Source organism: Ambystoma mexicanum, chromosome 3q (genome assembly GCF_040938575.1).
Source record: "Ambystoma mexicanum isolate Mex_15411 chromosome 3q, UKY_AmexF1_1, whole genome shotgun sequence".
Classification (NCBI taxonomy): domain Eukaryota; kingdom Metazoa; phylum Chordata; class Amphibia; order Caudata; family Ambystomatidae; genus Ambystoma; species Ambystoma mexicanum.
Window position 1 is genome coordinate 1246425777 of NC_090926.1, and position 21181 is coordinate 1246446957.

At 49.6% G+C, this 21181-nt stretch overlaps 1 protein-coding gene across 1 annotated transcript in view; it reads right to left on the reverse strand.

Annotated features, from left to right (window-relative positions):
* Window positions 1-21181, reverse strand: part of LOC138447824 (TLC domain-containing protein 4-A-like) — a 332257-nt gene that overhangs the window by 132698 nt on the left and 178378 nt on the right. The window contains exon 3 of the mRNA XM_069604211.1: window positions 838-927. Within this exon, the coding sequence (XP_069460312.1) occupies window positions 838-927 (90 nt within the window). The remainder of the gene's footprint in view (window positions 1-837; window positions 928-21181) is intronic.

Genomic DNA, 21181 nt, shown 5'->3' on the forward strand with positions numbered 1-21181 from the left:
ATCCACACTGACAGGAATGAGGGACCTCAGACCCACTAAACCCACACTGACAGGAATGACTGACCTCAGTCCCACTAAACCCTCACTAGACTGATTTAACTCAGACCCACTAAACCCACACTGACAAGAATGAGTGACCTCAGACCCACTAAACCCTCGCTGGTAGCAATGATAGACCTCAGCCCGACTAAACCCACACCGACAGGAATGAGTGACCTCAGTCCCACTAAACCCTCACTAGACTGATTTAACTCAGACCCACTAAACCCACACTGACAAGAATGAGTGACCTCAGACCCACTAAACCCTCGCTGGTAAGAATAACTGACCTCAGGCCCACTAAACGCACGTTGACAGGAATGACTGACCTTAGACCCACTAAACCCTCGCTGGTAGCAATGACTGACCTCAGACCCACTAAACCCACACTGACAGGAATGACTGACCATAGACCCGCTAAACCCTCGCTGGTAGCAATGACTGACCTCAGACCCACTAAACCCACACTGACAGGAATGAGGGACCTCAGACCCACTAAAACCACACTGACAGGAATGACTGACCTCAGACCCACTAAACCCTCGCTGGTAGCAATGACTGACCTCAGACCCACTAAACCCAAGCTGACAGGAATGAGGGACATCAGACCCAGTAAATCCACACTGACAGGAATGAGGGACCCCAGAGCCCCTAACCACTGGGAGGAATGCGGCAAGTCGGACCCACTAAACACCCCATCACTGGTCATGCAGAATTGTCCTGGACTCGCAACGTGGCACACCGCCCCCCTACCCTCCGCCCCCTGCAGGAGGCCGCCTTGGAGACGCAGGTGCTTACCAGATGGGGTCCGCGTTGACGGCGTCATCGAAGGCCAGGATGTAGAGGCAGAAGGATCCAACGACGAGGGCGTGGGCCGTGGAGACGCACCTGGGGGGAGAGAGAGAGAGAGAGAGAGAGAGCTCATCAGCACGTGCCTTCACCTCACGCCACGATAGCTAGGCCCAGCACCCCAAGATATATAGCAAGTCAGCAGAATAAGTGGACCAAGTAGGGGCCACCCACCGCCTGCACCTGCCACACGCCTTCGCCTTTCCAGCAGGGGTGAAGATAGGGCAGGGGCCGGCTGCAACCCTTGGCTCTTCAGAGGTACAGTCCTAGCGAGCACAGCCGACGATGAGGGATTATGGGAGTGGTAGTCTAAAACATCTGGAACCCAGTGAGGGGCGAGTGTTGTCTGAGTTCATTCATTCATTCATTCATTCATTCACTCACTCACTCCTCTCAGTGTGGGTTAAGTAGGATGACTGGTTTTTAATTTGAAAACTGGACAGGGCACCAACAAAAAGGTAGAACTACAATTTGACAGTGGTTAACGTGAAGGTGGGCGTGTGAGGGCATCACACACATCCAGCTTTCTCGTATAGCCTGGCAGCACCATGGCCCTGAGGGCGTGATCAGCGCAGGTGCTGGCTTCCGAATGGGCAGGGGCCATCCATCATGGCCGCCCTGCACGGCCCCCACAGCTGATCCCAGGTTCCCGCGTGGACTCCACCTGATTGGCTGGCCCTTTGGTTTCCCAACTACAGACCCGAGGAGCCGGCAGGCGAACGCCGGCCCCCTCAAAGGGTCAGGGCCCTGCCCAGGCCTGGGAGGACCCGGAGGGCCCCCCTGCAACGGTCCGCGACCCACACCGCAATTCTGGGTCAGCACCCTCGCTCTCCTTGCACCCTGGTCTGCTATTGCAGCACCTGTTGGCAGTCCACCGCCACCACCACCACCACGTCAAAGGGGTCCCTGGGCCATGTGCTTCGCCCGCACTCTTGGGCTCGAGATGCGCGCCTCCCTCACGTGGCATGCCTCTGGGACTTGACCTGACTGGCTTCCGCCTCCCCCTTCTACGGCGATCCCCTGGGCCACGCTCTTCCCTCATCGGATGGCACCCGTAGCCACGCTGCATTTGCAACTGTTCTGCTAATCTCAATGGCTGCTGCCTCTGCCCTGGCATCTTCTACCGTTTAAACGGCACCACCCACGTCCATGAAAGCATTGCAGCACTTCCGCCACTGCAGCCAGTGCTGCCCATGATCCATCGATGCACGCTCAGTCAAATGCTGCCTTTCTATTCAAATCTAGAGGTTTGCCATTCTGCACTTTCTTGCCTTGGAAGTCAATATCTGACGCCCTCCTTTACCTCCACAGCCCCTACTCCTGAATCACCTGATGCACTCTAGTGCGTTACTTTAAGGTCGAATCTTGGTCTGCCTTTGAACCTGGAAACTGGGCAATGTATGTTTTCTGCTGCATTTTAGCCCTCACCCAGTCTGGGTGGTTTAACAATCCCTGCTCCCCTGTGCACATGTTGCTTTAAGCATCTCCCTCCTCTGGGCCTGCTTGGCTGCTAGGCCGCCTGGCGAGTTTACTCGTGCACTGCGCAGCGCCTCTGGCTGGTGCTATCCTCCCCACTACATGGCTCTCTCTAGCTCCCCTATCTAGTCTAACTGCTACTCTATCACCTATCCTATCCCTCTCACAAAGTCTGGAAGAAAAAGCTTAAAAAAGCTGTCCTGGACACGACTCCAAGCATACCTATTGCTGACACCTTTGTCAACGCTACTTCCAGGTAGGCTATTACCGTAATCCTCTGATCTGGCTCTTCCCCGGACCTATGGACTCCCCACCTGGCCTCTCTCTACTCTCTCCCCTTCACCCATTAATGGCGGCATACGTCTCACCATCTAGGTGCATCATTAATGTCTACCGCAATGGCACTATCATGGCCCAAGGAGTTCCACCTACTCTTCTCCTCCTTGATCGGAGCCTGCCCTCTCATTAACTTCCTCCCTTCTCCTGCTACCCCTCCTTCCTCGGCTCCTCTAACCTCGCCATCACCACCAACCAATACTCCCCTTGGAAAACGTTCAAAGGTGGTAATCGGCTTCATTTAGCTACTCTGAATGCTCCTTCTGCTGTCAAACACTCCTCCTCCTTGAAGACTTTGACCTGGACGTACTCGCACTCACCGAGACGTGGTTCAATGCCAGCTCCGTCACTGCTCTTGACACTCTCCTTCCTTAGGGCTACAAAATCCTCTCCAAACCAAGACCCAATAGGCCCAGAGGTGTCCGTTTTCTCTCACAGTGTGCCATCCATGAGAAAGTGTTTGTGTTGGAAAAAAGGGGGGTTGAGTTATTAAGTATCCTACCTGGTAGGATGGGGTAAAGGTGTTACAGGGAAGGGGATACCGCGTCTCGCCATCCGGTGTCCCACTTCCACTCCCTGAGGATCCCTCACCCTGGTAATCCTCCAGCAATGGTCCACCCCCAGGAACTGGATCCAAAAGCGATGACCATATCCTGGCCATCTGGATGACAGATCTCCGGGGACCAGCGGGTGAGATACCTTCAGGTTTGTCACAGGAGGTAGTGGGAGGAACACAGCCTGTGGGTGTTGATTAGCTTTTTACCACCCATGGCCATGCTAGTGCCAATGGAGGTTTCCACCCAACGCCTGCCCAAAACAAACCCCAGGATCTATTTGATTCACCTTGGAGCTTTCAAGGGGACATCATTGCCATTTCTAAACAGTTTTCTGAACTGTAATGGCTAAATTTTAGCTGTTAACCACATCACTGTGTAATAAAATCTCTTAACCAAGTGGGCCTTCTTCCACTTGATTAATAAGCAATATACTTGTCTTTATTTTTTCCTTGCACTGAATTTCAATTAAACAAGCACTGGTAAAGCTTATCTCTCTTGCAGACCAAAGGCTCATCTTCATAGTGGTTCCTTTGTGGCCTGTGGTTCCTGTACGTGGAACACCCCTGCGGTACCTCACCTACTATTTGTGGGGGTTGAAGGCAAGCGTCCCCAGATAGCACGATCCTCCCCGCAATGAGAGACAATAATGGACTCTCCCAGGATGGGAATAAGGCCAGGACAAAGTGCGGGTGAGCTTAAATGGGAGTTTATCAATCAAAATAGGGCATGCAAAGAACTCTGCAAACTCCGAGAGCGCTCTGTCCGACAATAGCAAAGACAGGCGTATATATTTACAAAAAACGTCATAAGAACCTACATGCTATAGGGGGCACAAGTTCGTGGGGATTGGGTGGCGACGACTAGCTATAGGTGCTGCTGCGATGTGGTTTGCCGCGGCTGGAGGACGTCACTGGTTACCCTCATGGGTTGGGATGGGCCTGGCAGGTCAGCTGGGCTCATCCGGGCGGTGTTGTTGTGCCAACCGTGACCAGTGTCAGAGATGAATGTCTTTCCTGACTTTCTGCCCTAGGGCCACGCACACCGCAGTCATTCAACCTTGCAATATTATCTTTCCTGGTAAATCTTCCAATAGGTTATTCTATAGGTTAATGCAACACAGGAGGAATGCACCTGGAGTGGGGTCTGTTGGCGATTCGTCAATACATGGTTACCACCATCCTGTTGACCGGGTATCAGAGGTCGTGGGGTTGGGTCTCGGGGCATGGGGCAGGCGGTCTATGTTATCATGTCTTGTTAGAAGTCATTATGGATGTGCTCTTGTGATGTTGCCATAATATTGGGTGTCCTAATTTTACAGGGGACATTAACCTAGGGTGGGCCAGCGTGTCGTGGAGTCTAAGAAAGGGCGCCTTGGATCTGTGTTTTAAGGCCGGGGTTTACTGCTGGGTTGTAAATAATTCAGGTGGCAGGCTGTGGCCTTGGGTGCTGCGGGGGAATGCGAATGCTTGAAGCGGCTCCAGCCGAATTGGGGGAGGTGGAGCAGTGCGGCACAGGCCTCTGCTTTTTCGTCTGGTAGGCTTCACTGGGAGGCAGGGGGAATGGCCTTGCATGTGCTCACAAAGGTATTTTACTTGTTTGTTGCAGACTTTAGGTGGAAGAGACATAAACATTCATATAATATACAATACTCATTAAGTCTTTCCAAAGCTCACATTTTTGACATTGCTAGTGCCATCCATATGGCCAGTTTGAGCACATTACTTGTACACTACGTTTTTAGCAACTACAACATTTTGTTATAGCTTATACATACACGGTAAGTGAGGTAGTAGTAAGGTTGGTGGAGCACGCAGGAACAACCCGCCACTGCGACTGGCGGCAGTGGCACATAGTGGGCTCGGACACACATATGGTGCATTTTCGTGCACCCCTTACATGAGCCCTCAGTATGGTTGCATTTGTCTTCCCTTGCACTCTAGCAGCATTAGTTCAGTTTTGGCGCGGGACTGTGGGGTGCAGTCTTTTCGATAACACACATAACATGAAAAACCACCGGGACGCTTTTACCATTTGCGCATAGCTACAGGGATGTGGGTGCTTCATCCCTAATGTTATATGAGCACCCATCCTGCCATTTTCATATATTTTACAGGTTTTTTTAGTCAGAGAGGTTGTGGAGAGAACGCTTTCATCAAAGGTGGTTTGCTCATTAGTATTTGGGGACTTTGCTTTTGTCAGGGGACCATTGTACAGTTCTTTTCCACCCAGGCCCTGCTGGCCGGGTCATGCTGGAAACAGCGATACACTGCGGAAGGTGAAATGTTACAGTGTTGGTATCTAACACTAGCTCATGTCCGTCAGCTCGTGGGAACGGGCTCTTAGCGGATCTGCCAGGGAGCTGTGGCCACAGGGATAAGTGATACTCTCCACGGGTGGGGGCCGTGCGGCAGTGCGCACGGCTCAAGCCATTTTTATTATACAAAATGGTTTCCAGGGCCTAGCTAAATTGAACAGGTTTGGTCAATGTCTTCAGCCAGTGCCCCACCCACCACCTGGGCCCTGGTGGCAGGAAGGACACCCGGTGAGCCAGGAACCTCACCGGGGAGAAGAGGCATGGGAGGGGGGTCTCCTGGGCCAGTCCTCCCATACATTTCCCCCCTTTCGTTACTTAGGTAACGAATACTTTAAATCCTCCAACCTCCTGCACTCTTCCTCGTCAGCTATAGCGTCATCCCATGCAGGGGTGCCTTTTATGGGCATCCATGCCCTGCACACCCCTCGCAGGCTTTCACCTCTCCTAGCATATTCATCTGGGGTACAGGTCAGGTATATACAACCGCTATCCGCTTCTAGGTCCACCCACACTTCCTCGTACCATTCGAGGACCCGGGGCTCTTTAATTGTAGTGTGCCATAGCTTATCTACTATATCCTTGTCATGGTACATGGGCACCATCTGGAATCTTGACGTGTAATCTGTACCCGTTTGTACCTGTGCTTCCTGCATAGTTTGTATTGTACCGTGTGCGTTGCCCATTGTCACCATCATCATTGCACCATTCGGCACTGCGTTGGCACAACATCGAAGACCCACCTGGCATAGGCAGAAAATGAAAAGGAGGAACACTACAGCCGGCATAAAAAGCTTGACAGTCATTCCCAGCCATGATGGGACCCAGGAGAAGATATTGTCGAACCATGTACTTTCTTCTGCTCCACCTTCCATTCTCATTCTTTCTCCTAGGCTATGTACTGCTTCGATCACATGGGACAGGGAGCCGTTATCTGCGTCTTCAGAAGGTACGAAAGTGCAGCAGGCACTTCCAATTTTTCGGCAAACACCTCCGTCCATTGCTGTCAACAGGTCCAAGACATACCTGTTCTGCATGGTCATTAGCCGCAATGCTCGTAGTTCTACTTTTATTACGTTAAACCCCTCTTCAGTATCATTTGCCAATTGGATCAGTTCCCAACGTGTGATTTGGAGCCACTTTGCGTTTGCTCGCGCCTGATGCTTGTGCCAGCAGTTCTGATGATGCTTTTGATATGTAGTTCGATGACCGTCTGTTTCGGGACAGCGCCCCTTCCTTGTTTCCGGAGGACAGGACATATACTTGTGATTCTGCAGTTGGTGGGGCCCCACTCTGTTGAGATTTTCCTCGCGTCTCCTTGCCCCCATCAATGTGGCTTTCCGGTATTACCATTAGTGCGGAGTGCAGGGTGGCCAATGAACAGCTGCCACCCCAGGATTGTGGGAGGTGCAGGTATGCTTGGTTGCCACATACCCAATAGGTATCCATTAGGGCCGCTGTCCCTTTTCTCATATCTGGGATGGGGAGGGTCTTGTTACAGTTCTTGTTTGCCCCCATGGTGGTTCTCCCGTCTCCCTTGAAACACAGTTCATAGTTTATTTCTTTCTGCAGCTTGAAGGGTTTTTCGATGGCCGTTACCCAAGTCAATTTTGAGATGTGTTCCTTCCATATGGGTGTGCATGTCTCTTCTATCCATTGCAGTTTCTCTGGTGCCACACCCCGCAGTGCTTCAGCCTTGCACATTATTTCTTCGTCCTTCCATTTGTTGTCCGAAAAAAGTGTCCCTTGTATTATAAAAAATGTCTCCTCCAAACAGACCACTCCTACTGCCTTTGGGTAATAGGTCTTTTCGTTCTGCAGCATCCTGAAAGTTACCTCATGTGCCTGGAAGGTGTTCTTAATTCTGCACAACGTGAGATGAAGGAGACACTGGGCATCGACAATAGGCAACTCTTTCGGTAACAATACTTTGGGTGTACCTGAAGCATGAGGAATGAGGGAGCAGACATAACAGCTCTCGTTTGTTGTTTGCTTAGCCGTTGCACTCATGTCCGCATACCATTTATTTGTCTGGTGGGGGTGTTGTGGGTCTTCCATTTTGTCTAATCCTAACCCATAATATTCATCATATTTCCTCCTCCCCGCCTCCCTTCTCTGCCTGTTATTCCTTTTTCTAAGGTATTTCCCGGCCTCATGGGCGAAGGACAGTGTGGGCCCCCCTTTCTCCCTCTCCCCCCCTTTGCCCAATTATCATATAATAGTTCATATCTCGCTGCCATTTCTTCATTCTCCTTCTTTATGCTATCTGGCAGTGTGTTTTTGGTTACAGGAGTGGGCCTGCTGGTGGGGGTGTTATATAACCAGGATATAGCAAAGGGGTTACGATCATTTAGACTGCGGGCATTGTAATTAGATACCTTTGGCGGGGAAAGTGTGCTGTTTTGCATTTTTCCCTGCAGACCTTCATTATGCGAGATAGCAACATTGGATGGTGTCGTGTAATATCCCCATACCAGTTTAGTTCCATCCCATACCAAAAAATCACCTTCTTTAGTATTTACAATTGCTGTTTCATTTGTCACATTAGTCCCGTTGATCCCTCCCCCCTTGTTCATCTCGATAGAGATGAACGCTATCAACCAATACGTAACCAGGCCAAACATCATTGTAAAAAATAATGTAATGCATATCGACAATCCACACTCATACGAATATCTACATCTCTCAGCTAAAAATTCTCTATATCTAATAAATCTATCCGTTGCAGGCTGCCCGTTAGTTGCCATGGTATTTCCTGTTTGAGATATAAAAGTGCATTAAGTGCATGCATGTAAACATTTTGTTGGCACTACCAGTGCTAAGATATCATGGAAGGGGAGTGGAAGTGGGTAGGGGGGTGGGGATGTACAGACAAGGGAGCAGACACTATACATTTTTATCACATTAGTATTTACACATACGTCCATATATATATATATATATATATATATATATATATATTTTTTTTTTTTTTCCTTCAATCTTTTCATCTTTATAGATACCCTTAAATGTAATGGTTCTCGTCATCAACTTTCTCAATCAGGTGCATTTCCATCACACATATGTTCACATTCGCTCATTATTTTCATTTGTATTGTTTGCTGTTGTCTGTGCCCCCTCATCCACCTCCTCCCGCACACTATTATATGTAGGGCTGTACCGAATAGCATATTTAGTATTCGGCCGGATACCGAATAGTTTGTCAACTATTCGGCCGGAGCCGAATAGTGAGCCGAATAGTTTTTTTTTTTTTAGGCCCCCCTATGCAATACAATCTCGGGCCACCGGCTTTGGCCCGGTGGCCCGACAAACACAACATTATTGCGGTGAGGCCGCGGGGGTTCCCTGTGGCCCCGCGGCCTCACCGTGCTCAAGGGGTGAGGGGGGGGCACATTTCACAGCGAGGCCGCCGGGGTCGGCAAAGGGCCCCGGCGGCCTCATGAGTCTGGGGGGGCCGCTCCTGTAGGAGCGGCCCCCCAATGCAAAATAAACGTCGGGCCACCGGCTTTGCACCGGTGGCCCGACAAATTGAACATTATTGCGGTGAGGCCGCGGGGGTTCCCTGAGGCCCCGCGGCCTCACCGTGGTGAGGGGGATGGGGGGCACCGAGGCCGCCGGGGTCGGCAAAGTGCCCCGGCGGCCTCATGAGTCTGGGGGGGCCGCTCCTGTAGGAGCGGCCCCCCAATGCAAAATAAACGTCGGGCCACCGGCTTTGCACCGGTGGCCCGACAAATTGAACATTATTGCGGTGAGGCCGCGGGGGTTCCCTGAGGCCCCGCGGCCTCACCGTGGTGAGGGGGATGGGGGGCACCGAGGCCGCCGGGGTCGGCAAAGTGCCCCGGCGGCCTCATGAGTCTGGGGGGGCCGCTCCTGTAGGAGCGGCCCCCCAATGCAAAATAAACGTCGGGCCACCGGCTTTGCACCGGTGGCCCGACAAACAGAACATTATTGCGGTGAGGCCGCGGGGGTTCCCTGAGGCCCCGCAGCCTCACCGTGATGAGGGGGTATGGGGGGGGGGGGGGAGTCGGGTCACTTACCTGGTGATTGGGTCCGGGTGCTGGCATAGGAAGTGAGGGAAGGGAAGAACTGTTCCCTTCCCTCGCTTCCTATTTCAACACGTTAGGCTGGTTCCTCTGTGGTCAGACTGCAGAAGCCAATAGGCAAACAGCTTGTTTGGCTTCTGCAGCCTGAACACTGTCAAACATTCTTTGATTGGCTGTCATCTCCCAAACAGGGAGAGGGCAGCTAATCATAGAAAGTGGACTTCGGCTTCGAGTCCCTAAACAGAAACTATTCTGCCGAAGCCGGATAGCTGTATTTCAGCCGAACTTCGGCAGAATAGGGACTCGAAGCCGAAGTTCGGTACAGCCCTAATTATATGCCCTTCGTACATCCGTCAAATGTATGCAGTACTTAAGGCCCTTCACTTTTACAGCCGTAGGAGTACAAAATACCACTTCGTATGGTCCGTGGAACCGTGGTGCATTCCACCGACGCACAAAGCTCCGGACATAAATGAACTCTCCCGGCACCAGTTGTACCGGTGTTTCAGGTTCCGTAAGGGACTCCGTTGTGTTCCCTTCTTCCCTTGTGAATGGTGGGGAGAGCTGCTTTGATATTGCGCGCGCTGCCCTAGTTAGCTTTTTTAGGTAGTCTGTGAACTCATCTCCCAATATCGCAGCGCTTCTGTGCGCGTCTGAATGTTGGCGCAGTGGGGAATGTGCTGTGTGCATTCGCCTCCCGGTCACTATTTCGTGCGGAGACAAATGGTGGTCCTTGCTTGGCTGATTTCTCAGCTCAAACAGCGCAAGGGGCAAACAGTAAATCCAGTTCTTCTTTAATGAGAAGCATTATTTCGATAATCTTCCTTTTAACAGGCCGTTCATCTTTTCTACCACGCCATTACTTTGAGGATGATAAATCGAGCACAATTTATGTTTTTATTCCCAATAGTGTCGTTACTTCTTTGAAGCGCTCGTTCACAAAGTGAGTGCCGTTGTCTGAGCGAACTACGTCACAAATCCCCCAGCGCGGGAATACTTCCCTTACTAGGAACTTTGAAGCGCTTTTAGCATCAGGTCGTGCACATGGGCCTGCTTCCACCCACCTCGAAAATGGGCATACAACCACAATCATGTAGCGTGCCCCATTGCACCTTTCTCCCATGTCTGCGTAGTCAATGTGTAGCTCTCTGAATGGCCCAATAGGTTTTGGAATTGTTCCCCCGAGTGTACGTAATGTCATTCCAGAGTTGTATATCTGGCATGTTGTGCACTCCATTGTCAGTCTAGATATGTGCTCCTGAAGACAGGGCACGAACCACTCCTCTTGTATCTCTGCTTCAATGTGCTGCAATGTGTTGTTTCGTGTTGTGTGCTGGGAAGTGTAATTGTTGAAACGCTATTTCTAATAGTTTAATAGTTTTACTGGCATTATCACTTTTCCTGAGTTATTTTGTCGCCAGAGTAAGCCTGTTGCTGATTGGCTGCACCCTCGTTTTTCCCACATCATCTTTTCATCGCCACTTGCTCCTTCCTGTAACTCTAGTATTTGTAATATGGGCATCGCATTGTATCCTTCTGGGAGCTCTTCGTTTGTCTTGTTCTGCAGCATGTACTCACCTGTTTCATGTTTTTCAAAGTATGAAGCTTCCTTGGCAGCAGCGTCCGCTGCCGCGTTCCCCAAAGACACGTCTGTGTTGGACGTATGAGCTTGGCACTTCACTATTGCTACCACTGTTGGGTCCTTTAGAGCCTCAATTAACTCCTTCAGCAATTCTGCATGCTGCACTGGAGTCCCATCTGCTCTTCGAAACCCCCTCCGCCCCCATCTTGCCAGACCTCCATGTACTGTTGTCGTCATGTATGCTGAATCTGTGTATATTGTTACTGCACAACCTTTAGCGGCATGTAGTGCTTCTATTAAGGCAATGAGTTCTGCTGCCTGTGCTGAGAAATGGGATGGAAGGCGATACTGCACTAGTGTTTCATACTCACCATCTTCTAACCTCACCACTGCCAACCCCACATGTTTCTCTCCCGTTTCCATGTCAATTGATGCTGACCCATCCAATAAGTATACCTCCCACTCGCTCAGGGCATTCTCGCACACCACCGTGTCCTCCCCTGTTTCCCCTGTGTAAGTTGCACAGTTGTGTTCCTGAATGTCCTCCAGTGTGCATGCTTCTGTAATGAATGTTGCTGGATTCACTGTCCTGCATCGTACCACATTGATATTGGCGCTCGACAATATTATCTCATAGGCAGTTGCTCGCTGTGTGGTCAGTGTACTTTTTGATCTTTCAAGTATTGCAAATAATGAATGTTCCACAAACAATGTGACAGGGCATCCCATTACTATTGTGGCGCTTTTCTCAATGGCGAACGCGGCGGCGGCGAGAGATTGCTCGCACGCGAAGTGTCCTTGCATCACCGCATCCAAGGTGCCACTATAGTAAGCCAGCGGTTTGTGTCAGTACAGCGATCATGAGTGTTCCCTTACAATGTGAAAATAGGAAAAACTTGCGTTCATAATCAGGGTTGGCGAGTACTGGAGCACTCGAAATCAATTCTTTTAGTGACTTGAATGAGTCACTCATCTCTTCTGACCATTCTATTTTCCTGTTCTCGTGTTGTGCCTCCTTGAGTGCTTGCAGTTATGGTCTCGTGTAGGCTGCATAATCTAATATCCATGCTCTGCAATAGTTGCACATTCCCAGGAATTTCTGCATCTGCATCTCCTTCACTGTTGTGGGTTCTCTTACTAATCTTATGGTTTCTACCCTGTCAGGGATTATTCTCTTTCCGTCTTTCGATATCAGCTGCCCTAAGTATAAGACCTCTTTCTGACAGTATTGTAGCTTTTCCTTGTCCACTTTGTACCCCTTGTTTGCCAGCAGTGACAGGAGTGTTACTGAGTCTTTTTTGCACATTTCTTCATCCTGTGCGCAGACGAGCAGATCGTCTACATACTGAATGATTGTGCCTTCAACTGATAAATTACCCAGGTCTTCATGCAGTATGCGGTTGAATATACTTGGGCTCTCACAGTATCCCTGTGGTAATCTGCAATGTTCGTATCTCTTTCCCCCTAAGGTGAATGCTGTCAGATATCTGCTTTCTTCAGCCAAGGGGATGGAGAAGAATGCGTTTTTCAAATCGACCACTGTAAAATGTGATGCCGTTTTTGGGATACTGCACAATATTGAAGCAGGGTTCGGGACTAAAGGGAACTCTTTCTGTATGACTTCATTTAAGGGGCGCAAATCCTGGATCATCCTCCAAGCCCCTCCCTTTGCTTTTTTAATTGGGTAGATACAGGTGTTGCATGGTGAGTTGGAAGGCACTATTATTCCCTGAGCTAATAATGCACTTATTGTCTCTTTTATTCCTTCCTCCGCCTCGCGGGACAATGGATATTGTTTTACTCGGGGCAGGATTGCCCCTTGTTTGAGTTTTATGACCACTGGCGTCACTCCATGCAACAACTCCACATCATGGGGGCCTGTTGTCCACAAATTGCCTGGCACCAGTCGCATGTCATCATCAAAAAATGAAGGTGGTGTTCCCACTACTGCCATCAATTGAACGGGAATTTGCCTAGCCTGAATCAAAATGTCACAGGGCATTGCTATTTCCATTATAATTTCACCATCATTGTCTGAATCAGTGAAGAGATCCTCATCAGATAAGTCTCGTAGGGCAATATTGGCGTTGACGCACAGCACAGTGCGCCATTCACATCCATCTTTGTCCATCCCAATTACTGCAATCCTTTTTGCGGATACCTGCACAGCATGCAAGTCTAATGATATCACTGACCCTGGTGCTATGTCTGGGTGCACTATTGGGCGGAAGATGAATTCGGCGGGTATTCTCCAATCCAGCTTTTTTAGTTCAGGAACTACTTGGGCCAGTGTTTTCAAACCTTCAATAAACATTCTTTCATCCACTGGCAGGCCACGTATTTCCGGAGCAGTTGTTTGAGCCTGTACTACCAGCATTACACGTAATGCGCAAATTCCTGGTGTTGAACACACTATTCCTCTTTCTGTGAATGATATTGTCATGTTAAGCTTGCTAAGAAGATCCCTCCCTAGCAAGTTTATTGGCGATTGTTCGTAATACAGTAAGGGTGTTTTTACAGTTTTACCCCCCACTGTCACGTCCAAAGCTTCTGTATAAGGAACTTCAATTACAGCCCCAGAGAACCCCTGCGTCTCTAACTTCCGGTTAGATAACGGAAACCGGCCCTCCCTAATACATGATTTCTCCGCTCCCGAATCCACCATGAATATGAACTGCTTGTCTCCTATCTGCGCCCCTACCAATGGTTCCTCTGCTGCATCGTAGGTGGTAGATAGGACAGGACATGCAAGTGTTCTCTGTGGGCTGTCCTATGCGGGGTGTCCCATAGCCCCCCATTGGTTGAACACACTCCCTGAAACTACTGATACACCGCTATAGGGGGCTGGTGCTGGGGCTTCATTTGCTGTTGTCGCGAAAGGGTTGCCTGGGGTGTAGTGCATAGTGTCATTGTTTTGCGGGTGATTCTGTGTTCTGTATTGGTGTCCTTGCCGTTGTTCAGGGTACCCCTGCCCTGGGTCCCTTTGTTGTTGTCCCATTGGGAGACCATATGGGCTCCCCGGATGAGGATGGCCATAGTGTTCTACCTCCGGAAATCCGTTGTTTGGTCTACTTCTGCACTCTCTTGAAAAGTGCCCCCACCTCCCGCAGTTCCAACAACTTCCTTGTGCACCCCTGGGACCCTGCCATCCGTTTCCTCCCATTCCCCCATACCCTTGTCCACCCCCTCTTTGACCCCTGTACCCACCTCGTCCCCCTCGAGGGGCCCACTCTTGCCACTGCGGACCTCCGTTCTGCTCCTGCTCGTTCCAATGCCTCTGTCCTGCTCCTGTCCAATTCGTTGCCATCCTCCCTTGTATTGCTACCAGCCCCTCCTCCTCGTCATCTCCCTCCCTGCTGTGTGGGAGCGCGGCTACTGCTGCGGCGACCTTCACCAGCTTTGTCTGTACTAGTTTCGCTTCGTCTGCCAATCTTCTCTGCGCCACCTCCTTTTCCCTTTCTTTTATTCGTTTACAGTGGTGAACTATTATGCTCTGAATTTCTGGCCAACCTTTTGCTTCAATACCTGCTATTTTGTCAAATGTTTTTTGCACCTCTTTTGGGAGCCCCCTCTTTATTATAAAATAAAATAATGATGTTGACTGATACCAGGGCGTGCCCGTTTCGGATCTCCACATCTCTTGGACTCGAAAAATGTAAACCATAGCATCTTCCCCGTCATTCATTGTACATTGCATTACTGACTGTAAATCTGGGGTATCTGGGAACGTTTCCCGCAAGGCATCCCACACCCTGGCACGTACTGTATTGAAAGAGGCACCATCATGACGATCGCAGTCTAACGTTACTCCCGGGAAGCCAGCTTTTACCCATACTCTGTCAGCTTGATCCCCAACTGCTGATACTAGCAAACTCTTCACGTCACCTATTGCTAGAGGTACCCCGGCTGTGTGTTTCTCAAAAGCATATATCCACTTGCTTGCCCCTCCTGATAGCGGGGGCAATAATGTTATCAAATTGGCCTTGTCCCTCTGAGCCCAGGGTATGTAATTCGGCCTCCCTCCTCCTCTATGTATCAATGGGAGTTGTAGCTTCCCCTTTGTCGTTGTACCTGCACTCATCCTTACTCCCAATTTTCCTAATAGCGCCATTTTTCCCAATCTGTTCCTTAGTCGCCCTGTCCACTCCTCGTCCATTGTTCTCATTGAGCATGCGCCATCCAACTCCTCGCTTCCCCCTCCCATTGCCACACTAGCCTTTCACCTTCTTCTAAGTCATCCCCTATATCGCACAATAGCTCCTCTCTGCCTCCTGTGGTCCTTACCTCATCACCAGTACACCCCTCTATTCCCTCTAGTTCAATTATCCGTATTGGTGGTTCTTCTATCCTAAACAGTATCTCTCCTTTTTTCCATCCCTCTCCAAATGTCCTATTCTCACTCTGCGCTCCTGATGCAGGCTCTGATCTAGCGGTGCTGATTGCAGTCCGCTCACATATACTTTTAATTCTCGAGAGCTCATCTTTGGCTACAGAGAGTCTGGATTCTAGATCCCCCGTCAATTTCTCTATATCCACCCTTGGTGTACTTACCTGCTCTCGTTCCCTATGACTCTCATATGGTGGTGGTGCAGTTGGCCCTTGAGTGGTAGTGGTCGTCATTGGGGGTACATAAGTTGGGTCGCTATATCCTTCTGCGGGCACTGGCTTATTTAGTATTGGGTACAACCTAGTTACCTCAATGGGGAGCTTCTCTTCTGAAAGTATCTTGTCATCTTTTAGTATCAGCAATGAGTTGTCAGTAGTAGATGGTAGTTCAGTATCGGATTCCCTTTTCTTAGGAGGGGGTATTTCTTCAAACAGTCTCCATAGGTCTAATATTTCCCTCCTATTGTGTAGTTGCTTCCCCTTATATTTCAAACAAATGCATGTGGCTACCATATCTAAGACGCTTTTGTCAAATGACCCCCCCTTCTGGCCATATCTGAGGTAACCCTTCTCCCTTCAACTCTGTGATCCACTGGTCATGATATTTCTTAATCCGTTCTGCGTACCCCGGTAGGCTCTTACAAATATGTGATAAGGGTGTTTCTGCCCCCATACTTCGTACTTACTGGATGCTAGTGTACCTCTCTATGTATGTCTGTCTCTCTGAGCGTGTCACCATGTGAACTCTCGTACTTATGTCTTATGGAGCATTGGCGCATTTTCCCGTCACCTGTACAGTATGAGAATGGCTGCACACAGCCTCTATTCTATACTCTTTAGGGGGCACGTACAAGAGCAAACCATCAATAACTGTGACAATTGAACCCAACAGATCAAAGAAATGAACACTCACTGTACCACATTACACTCTTCTTTCTGATGTTTCTCCTGGTCACACTTACCGTAACCATACCATAATTACGTATTTCTGACCACCTTTACACACTCATTATATCAAATATGTTCTGACATATACGATGCATGCACACTCATAAGCAGCACTCTATTCACAGCCCAGTTTGTCCTCCCTTTCCTCCCTTTTCAACTGTCCCTGTCCGTCTTAATCTGATATATATATATATATATATATATATTTGTCTTTCTAGTTTTGATGTAAAATTATTTTTCTACTTATATTATATTTTTGTACTAACCCGCTTTTATTTACCCGTAAACCCAGAGAGAAAAATAGAAATAGTAGCAGTCACTAATGTATTTTCCGTTTCTTCCTTTACCAGACACCTTTATCTCATATTCCACTTCTTCATATATTCCCAGTACTAGTCAAGATCGCACTATGCGGCGCCGCCTTCCACCCCCTTGCAGAGCTAGGTTCCCGTCTCTTTATCTCTGTTCACCTCTTAATCCTAATGGCCATATGCAAAGAAAGTTTAGGATGGTCCTTGGTAGACCAAAAGTGCCCCCCTTTCAACCAGCCTCGTTCCCCCTCCTATATTTCCTCCCCTGCTCCCTTTAAGGTCTCTCGCACTCAATACTCACGTGCCCGTCTTGAACCGAGAGTCTCCGAAACTGGGTCCGTCCTGGCAGTGTTGCCGTTTGCTCAACGGTCAGCCCCGGCTCCGGCGAGCGGTACTCAAAGGGGATTTTTCAACCGGGATCCCGTACCCTCTCTCTGGTGAGTGCGCACTTCTGAGCGTACCGGTCGCCGTTGGCGGGCAGCCTCCCGTAGCCGGCGCACCGTGCGTATCCCTTTTCGACCGGAGATTTTCGTGCCAAAGGGGACGGTAGGGATATGGGATACATTACTCACCGTAATCGTATTTCTGATGCTTGTATCTGCTTAGATTCACATGCTGTGCATAGGCAGACATCTAGTGGAAGCTGCGGAGTATTACAGTTTGTTTTTCGAAACTCGAAAATGGGCGTCGACACAGGCGTGCCAGTAATACTATCCCTAGTGTGACGTCCACTGTACCCAAGATCCCTCACGCGTCTGGGATCCTCAGATTGTATTTTCTCTGACATGAGGAAGCATGAGGAGTAGCGTGAGTACAGATAATCCAAGCAGATAGACAGAAAGGTAAGACTACAAGCAATCATGCGCCTTCTCTCGGAGGGGAGGAAGGGTGGGTCGCATGTGAATCTAAGCAGATACAAGCATCAGAAATACGATTACGGTGAGTAATGTATCCCTTCTGAGGCTTGTGGAATCTGCTTAGATCACATGCTGTGCATAGATTAGCGAGCAGTACCCGAAGAAGGAGGTGGGATGTGAGAAGGGTCATGAGCAAACAGGTGTCTTAGAACCGCTTGTCCCACTTGTGTATCTGTCTTGGATTGAGTGTCAATGCAGTAATGCTGAGTAAAAGTGTGAATAAAGCTCCAAGTAGCTGCTTTGCAAATGGTGTCGAGGGGAACATTTGCAATGAAAGCCAGAGTGGCCCCAATGCCTCTAGTAGAATGGGCCCTTGGCGTAAAAGGCAGAGTTTTTTCAGAAAGAGAGTAACACAGCTGTATACAGTTGATAAGCAACTTCGAGATCGCGCCTTTAGAGACGTGATCCCCCTCTCTGCCTGTAGCTACGGAGACAAACAGTTGATCTGTTTTCCTTAGCGGTCTGGTTTTATTTACATAGTAGAGGACCGCCCTACGCACATCAAGGGTGTGTAGTTTCACCTCAGCTGAGCTTTGCGGGTTCTGGAAGAAAGCCGGAAGCTCGATGGACTGGTTTACATGGAATTTAGATATAAATTTAGGTGAGAACCTGGGGTGTGTGCGTAAAACCAGTTTGTCTTTGTGGATAGTAAAGAAAGGATCCTGCACTGACAGAGCCTGAATTTCACTGACCCTTCTTATAGAGGTAATGGCTACTAAGAAGGCCGTTTTATAAGTCAGGTGTTTGAGACTACTTTTATGCATGGGTTCGAAAGGGGGGCCCATGAGCTTAGCTAGCACCACATTGAGGTCCCATCCTGGCGGTGGGTTCGAAATAGGAGGGTGAAGTCTCTTTACTCCTTCCATGAAGGCTTTAACTACTGGTACTTTCCACCACGATACTTTGTTATGGGATGTGGTGTAAGCCGAGAGGGCTGCCAGGTGTACTTTCAGAGAGTTAAAAACCAAACCTGCGTCCAGCAGGTGGAGCATGTATGTTACAACGTTGGAAGGAGTGCAATCAACTGGGTTGATTTGTTTATTCTGGCACCAAATAACAAATCTCTTCCACTTGTCAAAGTAACAGTGCCTTGTGTTTGGTTTCCTGGATTCTTTTAGGATGTCCATACACCTCTGTGGTAAATTGAGATGCCCAAACTCTATGACCTCAGGAGCCATGCTGCCAGGTTCATTGAGATGGGTTCCTGGTGCACTGTTTGACCTTGTTGCTGGGACAGTAGGTTGTACCAGGCTGGGAGTTTGATGGGCTCGCACACCGCCATCCTGCGTAGGTGTGGAAACCATGGTTGTCTCGCCCACATGGGAGCAACTAGGATGAGCGTCATCGATTCCTTGTTCATCTTGTACACCACCTTCCTGATGAGAGGAGTTGGTGGAAAAGCGTACGCAAACATCCCTGACCAGTTCATCCACAGGGCGTTCCCTTGGGAGTCTGGCTGGGGGAACCTGGATGCAAATCCTGGGCATTGTTTGTTTTCGCTTGTGGCGAATAGGTCTATAGTGGGGACACCCCACTGAGAGAAAGATCTTCTACGATATCTCTGTGAAGGACCCATTCGTGTTCTTCTGGGAGGGAGTCTCTGCTTAGGGCATCCGCTAGGGAATTGAGCTCCCCTGGAACATGTTGTGATGACAGGAAGATGTTCCGTCTGAGTGCCCATATCCAGATTTTCTGGGCAAGCTTGGATAGATTTGGCGAACGAGTCCCTCCTTGTTTGTTCAGATAGAACATGGCTGTCGTGCTGTCCGTCCGGATCTGCACCGACAAGTTTAGCAGATGGGGCTCGAACGCCCGAAGCGCTCGGAATACTGCCAGAAGCTCTAGCAGGTTGATGTGGTTCTTGGTTACTGAGTGAGACCAGAGACCCTGAGCTGTGTGGTGGAGATGGTGAGCTCCCCACCCAGTCAGGCATGCATCTGTAGTCACCACTGCCTGTACTTCGGGATCGTAAAAGGGTTTTCCCCTTGCGAGATTTTCTCTTGTCCACCAGTGTAAGCTCTGTACGAGTGTTGGCGAAACGACCACTAGATCGTCCCACTGACCACTTGCCTCAGACCACTGTTTCGCCAACCATTCCTGCATGGGACGCATGCGCAGACGCGCGTGGGGGACCAGGTAAATGCATGACGCCATCATGCCCAGTAACCGCATTGCTTTGCGTACCGTTATTTGTTGACCTGACTGATAATGTGGAATTTGCAGTAGTATATTCCGAATTCTCTCTTCCGAAGGGAAGGTCAACCCTTTTTGAGTATCTAGGATTGCTCCTAGGAACTGTTTTGAGGTGCTTGGCACCAGACTTGACTTCTTCTCGTTGATAGAGAAGCCTAATTCGTGGAGGAGGTCGATAGTCCTCTGAATGTTTGACCTGCAAATTCCTGGGGTTTCCCCCGTTATGAGCCAGTCGTCCAGATAAGGGTACACTGGGATTGCCTCCCTGCGTAGGTGTGCAGCTGCCACCGCCAGTACCTTGGTGAATACCCTTGGTGCTGAAGCTATCCCAAAGGGCAGTACCTTGAATTGGTAGTGGCGACTGTCCACTTTGAAGCGCAAGTATTTTCTGTGCGCTGGGAGCATGGAAATATGAAAATAAGCATCTTTCATATCCAAGGTTGCCATGTAATCCCCCTTTTTTAGGAGGGGGATTACCTCTTGTAGCGTGGTCATACGGAATTTTTGGGGCTTGACATACTTGTTGGCAGGCCGTAAGTCCAATACTGGGCGCATTGTCAAATCTTTCTTTGGCACAAGGAAGTAAGTTGAATAGATACCCTTGTTTACCTGGTGTCCTGGGACGAGTTCTATCGCGTCCTTTTCTAGCAGAAAGGCGATCTCCTCGAGAAGGATCTTCTGATGTTCTAAGGAGTGTATTCTTTGTCGTGGAGGGTGGTTCCGGGGACGCTGCAGTAATTCTATACAATATCCTGTGGACACTGTTGACAGCACCCATCTGTCTGAGGTGATCCCTTCCCAAGCCTGGGTGAAGTTGGAAATGCGTCCCCCTACTGGGGTTGCGTGAGAAGGGACCCTGAACTGAGCGTCACTGCTTTGGTGGAGGCGTGCCACCTCCCTTGTTGGGGCTGCCTCTGCCTCTTCCACGACCTCTCTTGTTACCCCTGCCGTAACTTTGGGTAGACTGCTGGTTGTTGTTCCATTGTGTACCCTGTCCTTGGGCATAGTTGCCTCTTTGTGAATTTTGGACGCGTGGGCGACGAAAATTACTGTTCCCCCTCTGGTTAGGGGGTTTGTTGGTAAGCTGGCCAAGGGATTTGAGAGTCTCGTACTCGTCCTTGGCATTTTTAAGTGCGTCTTCGACCGCTTTCCCAAACAATAGATCGGGTTCCACCGGCTTGTCTATTAATGAAGCCTGGGTTTCTGTTTTGAACCCCGACTGCCGTAACCACG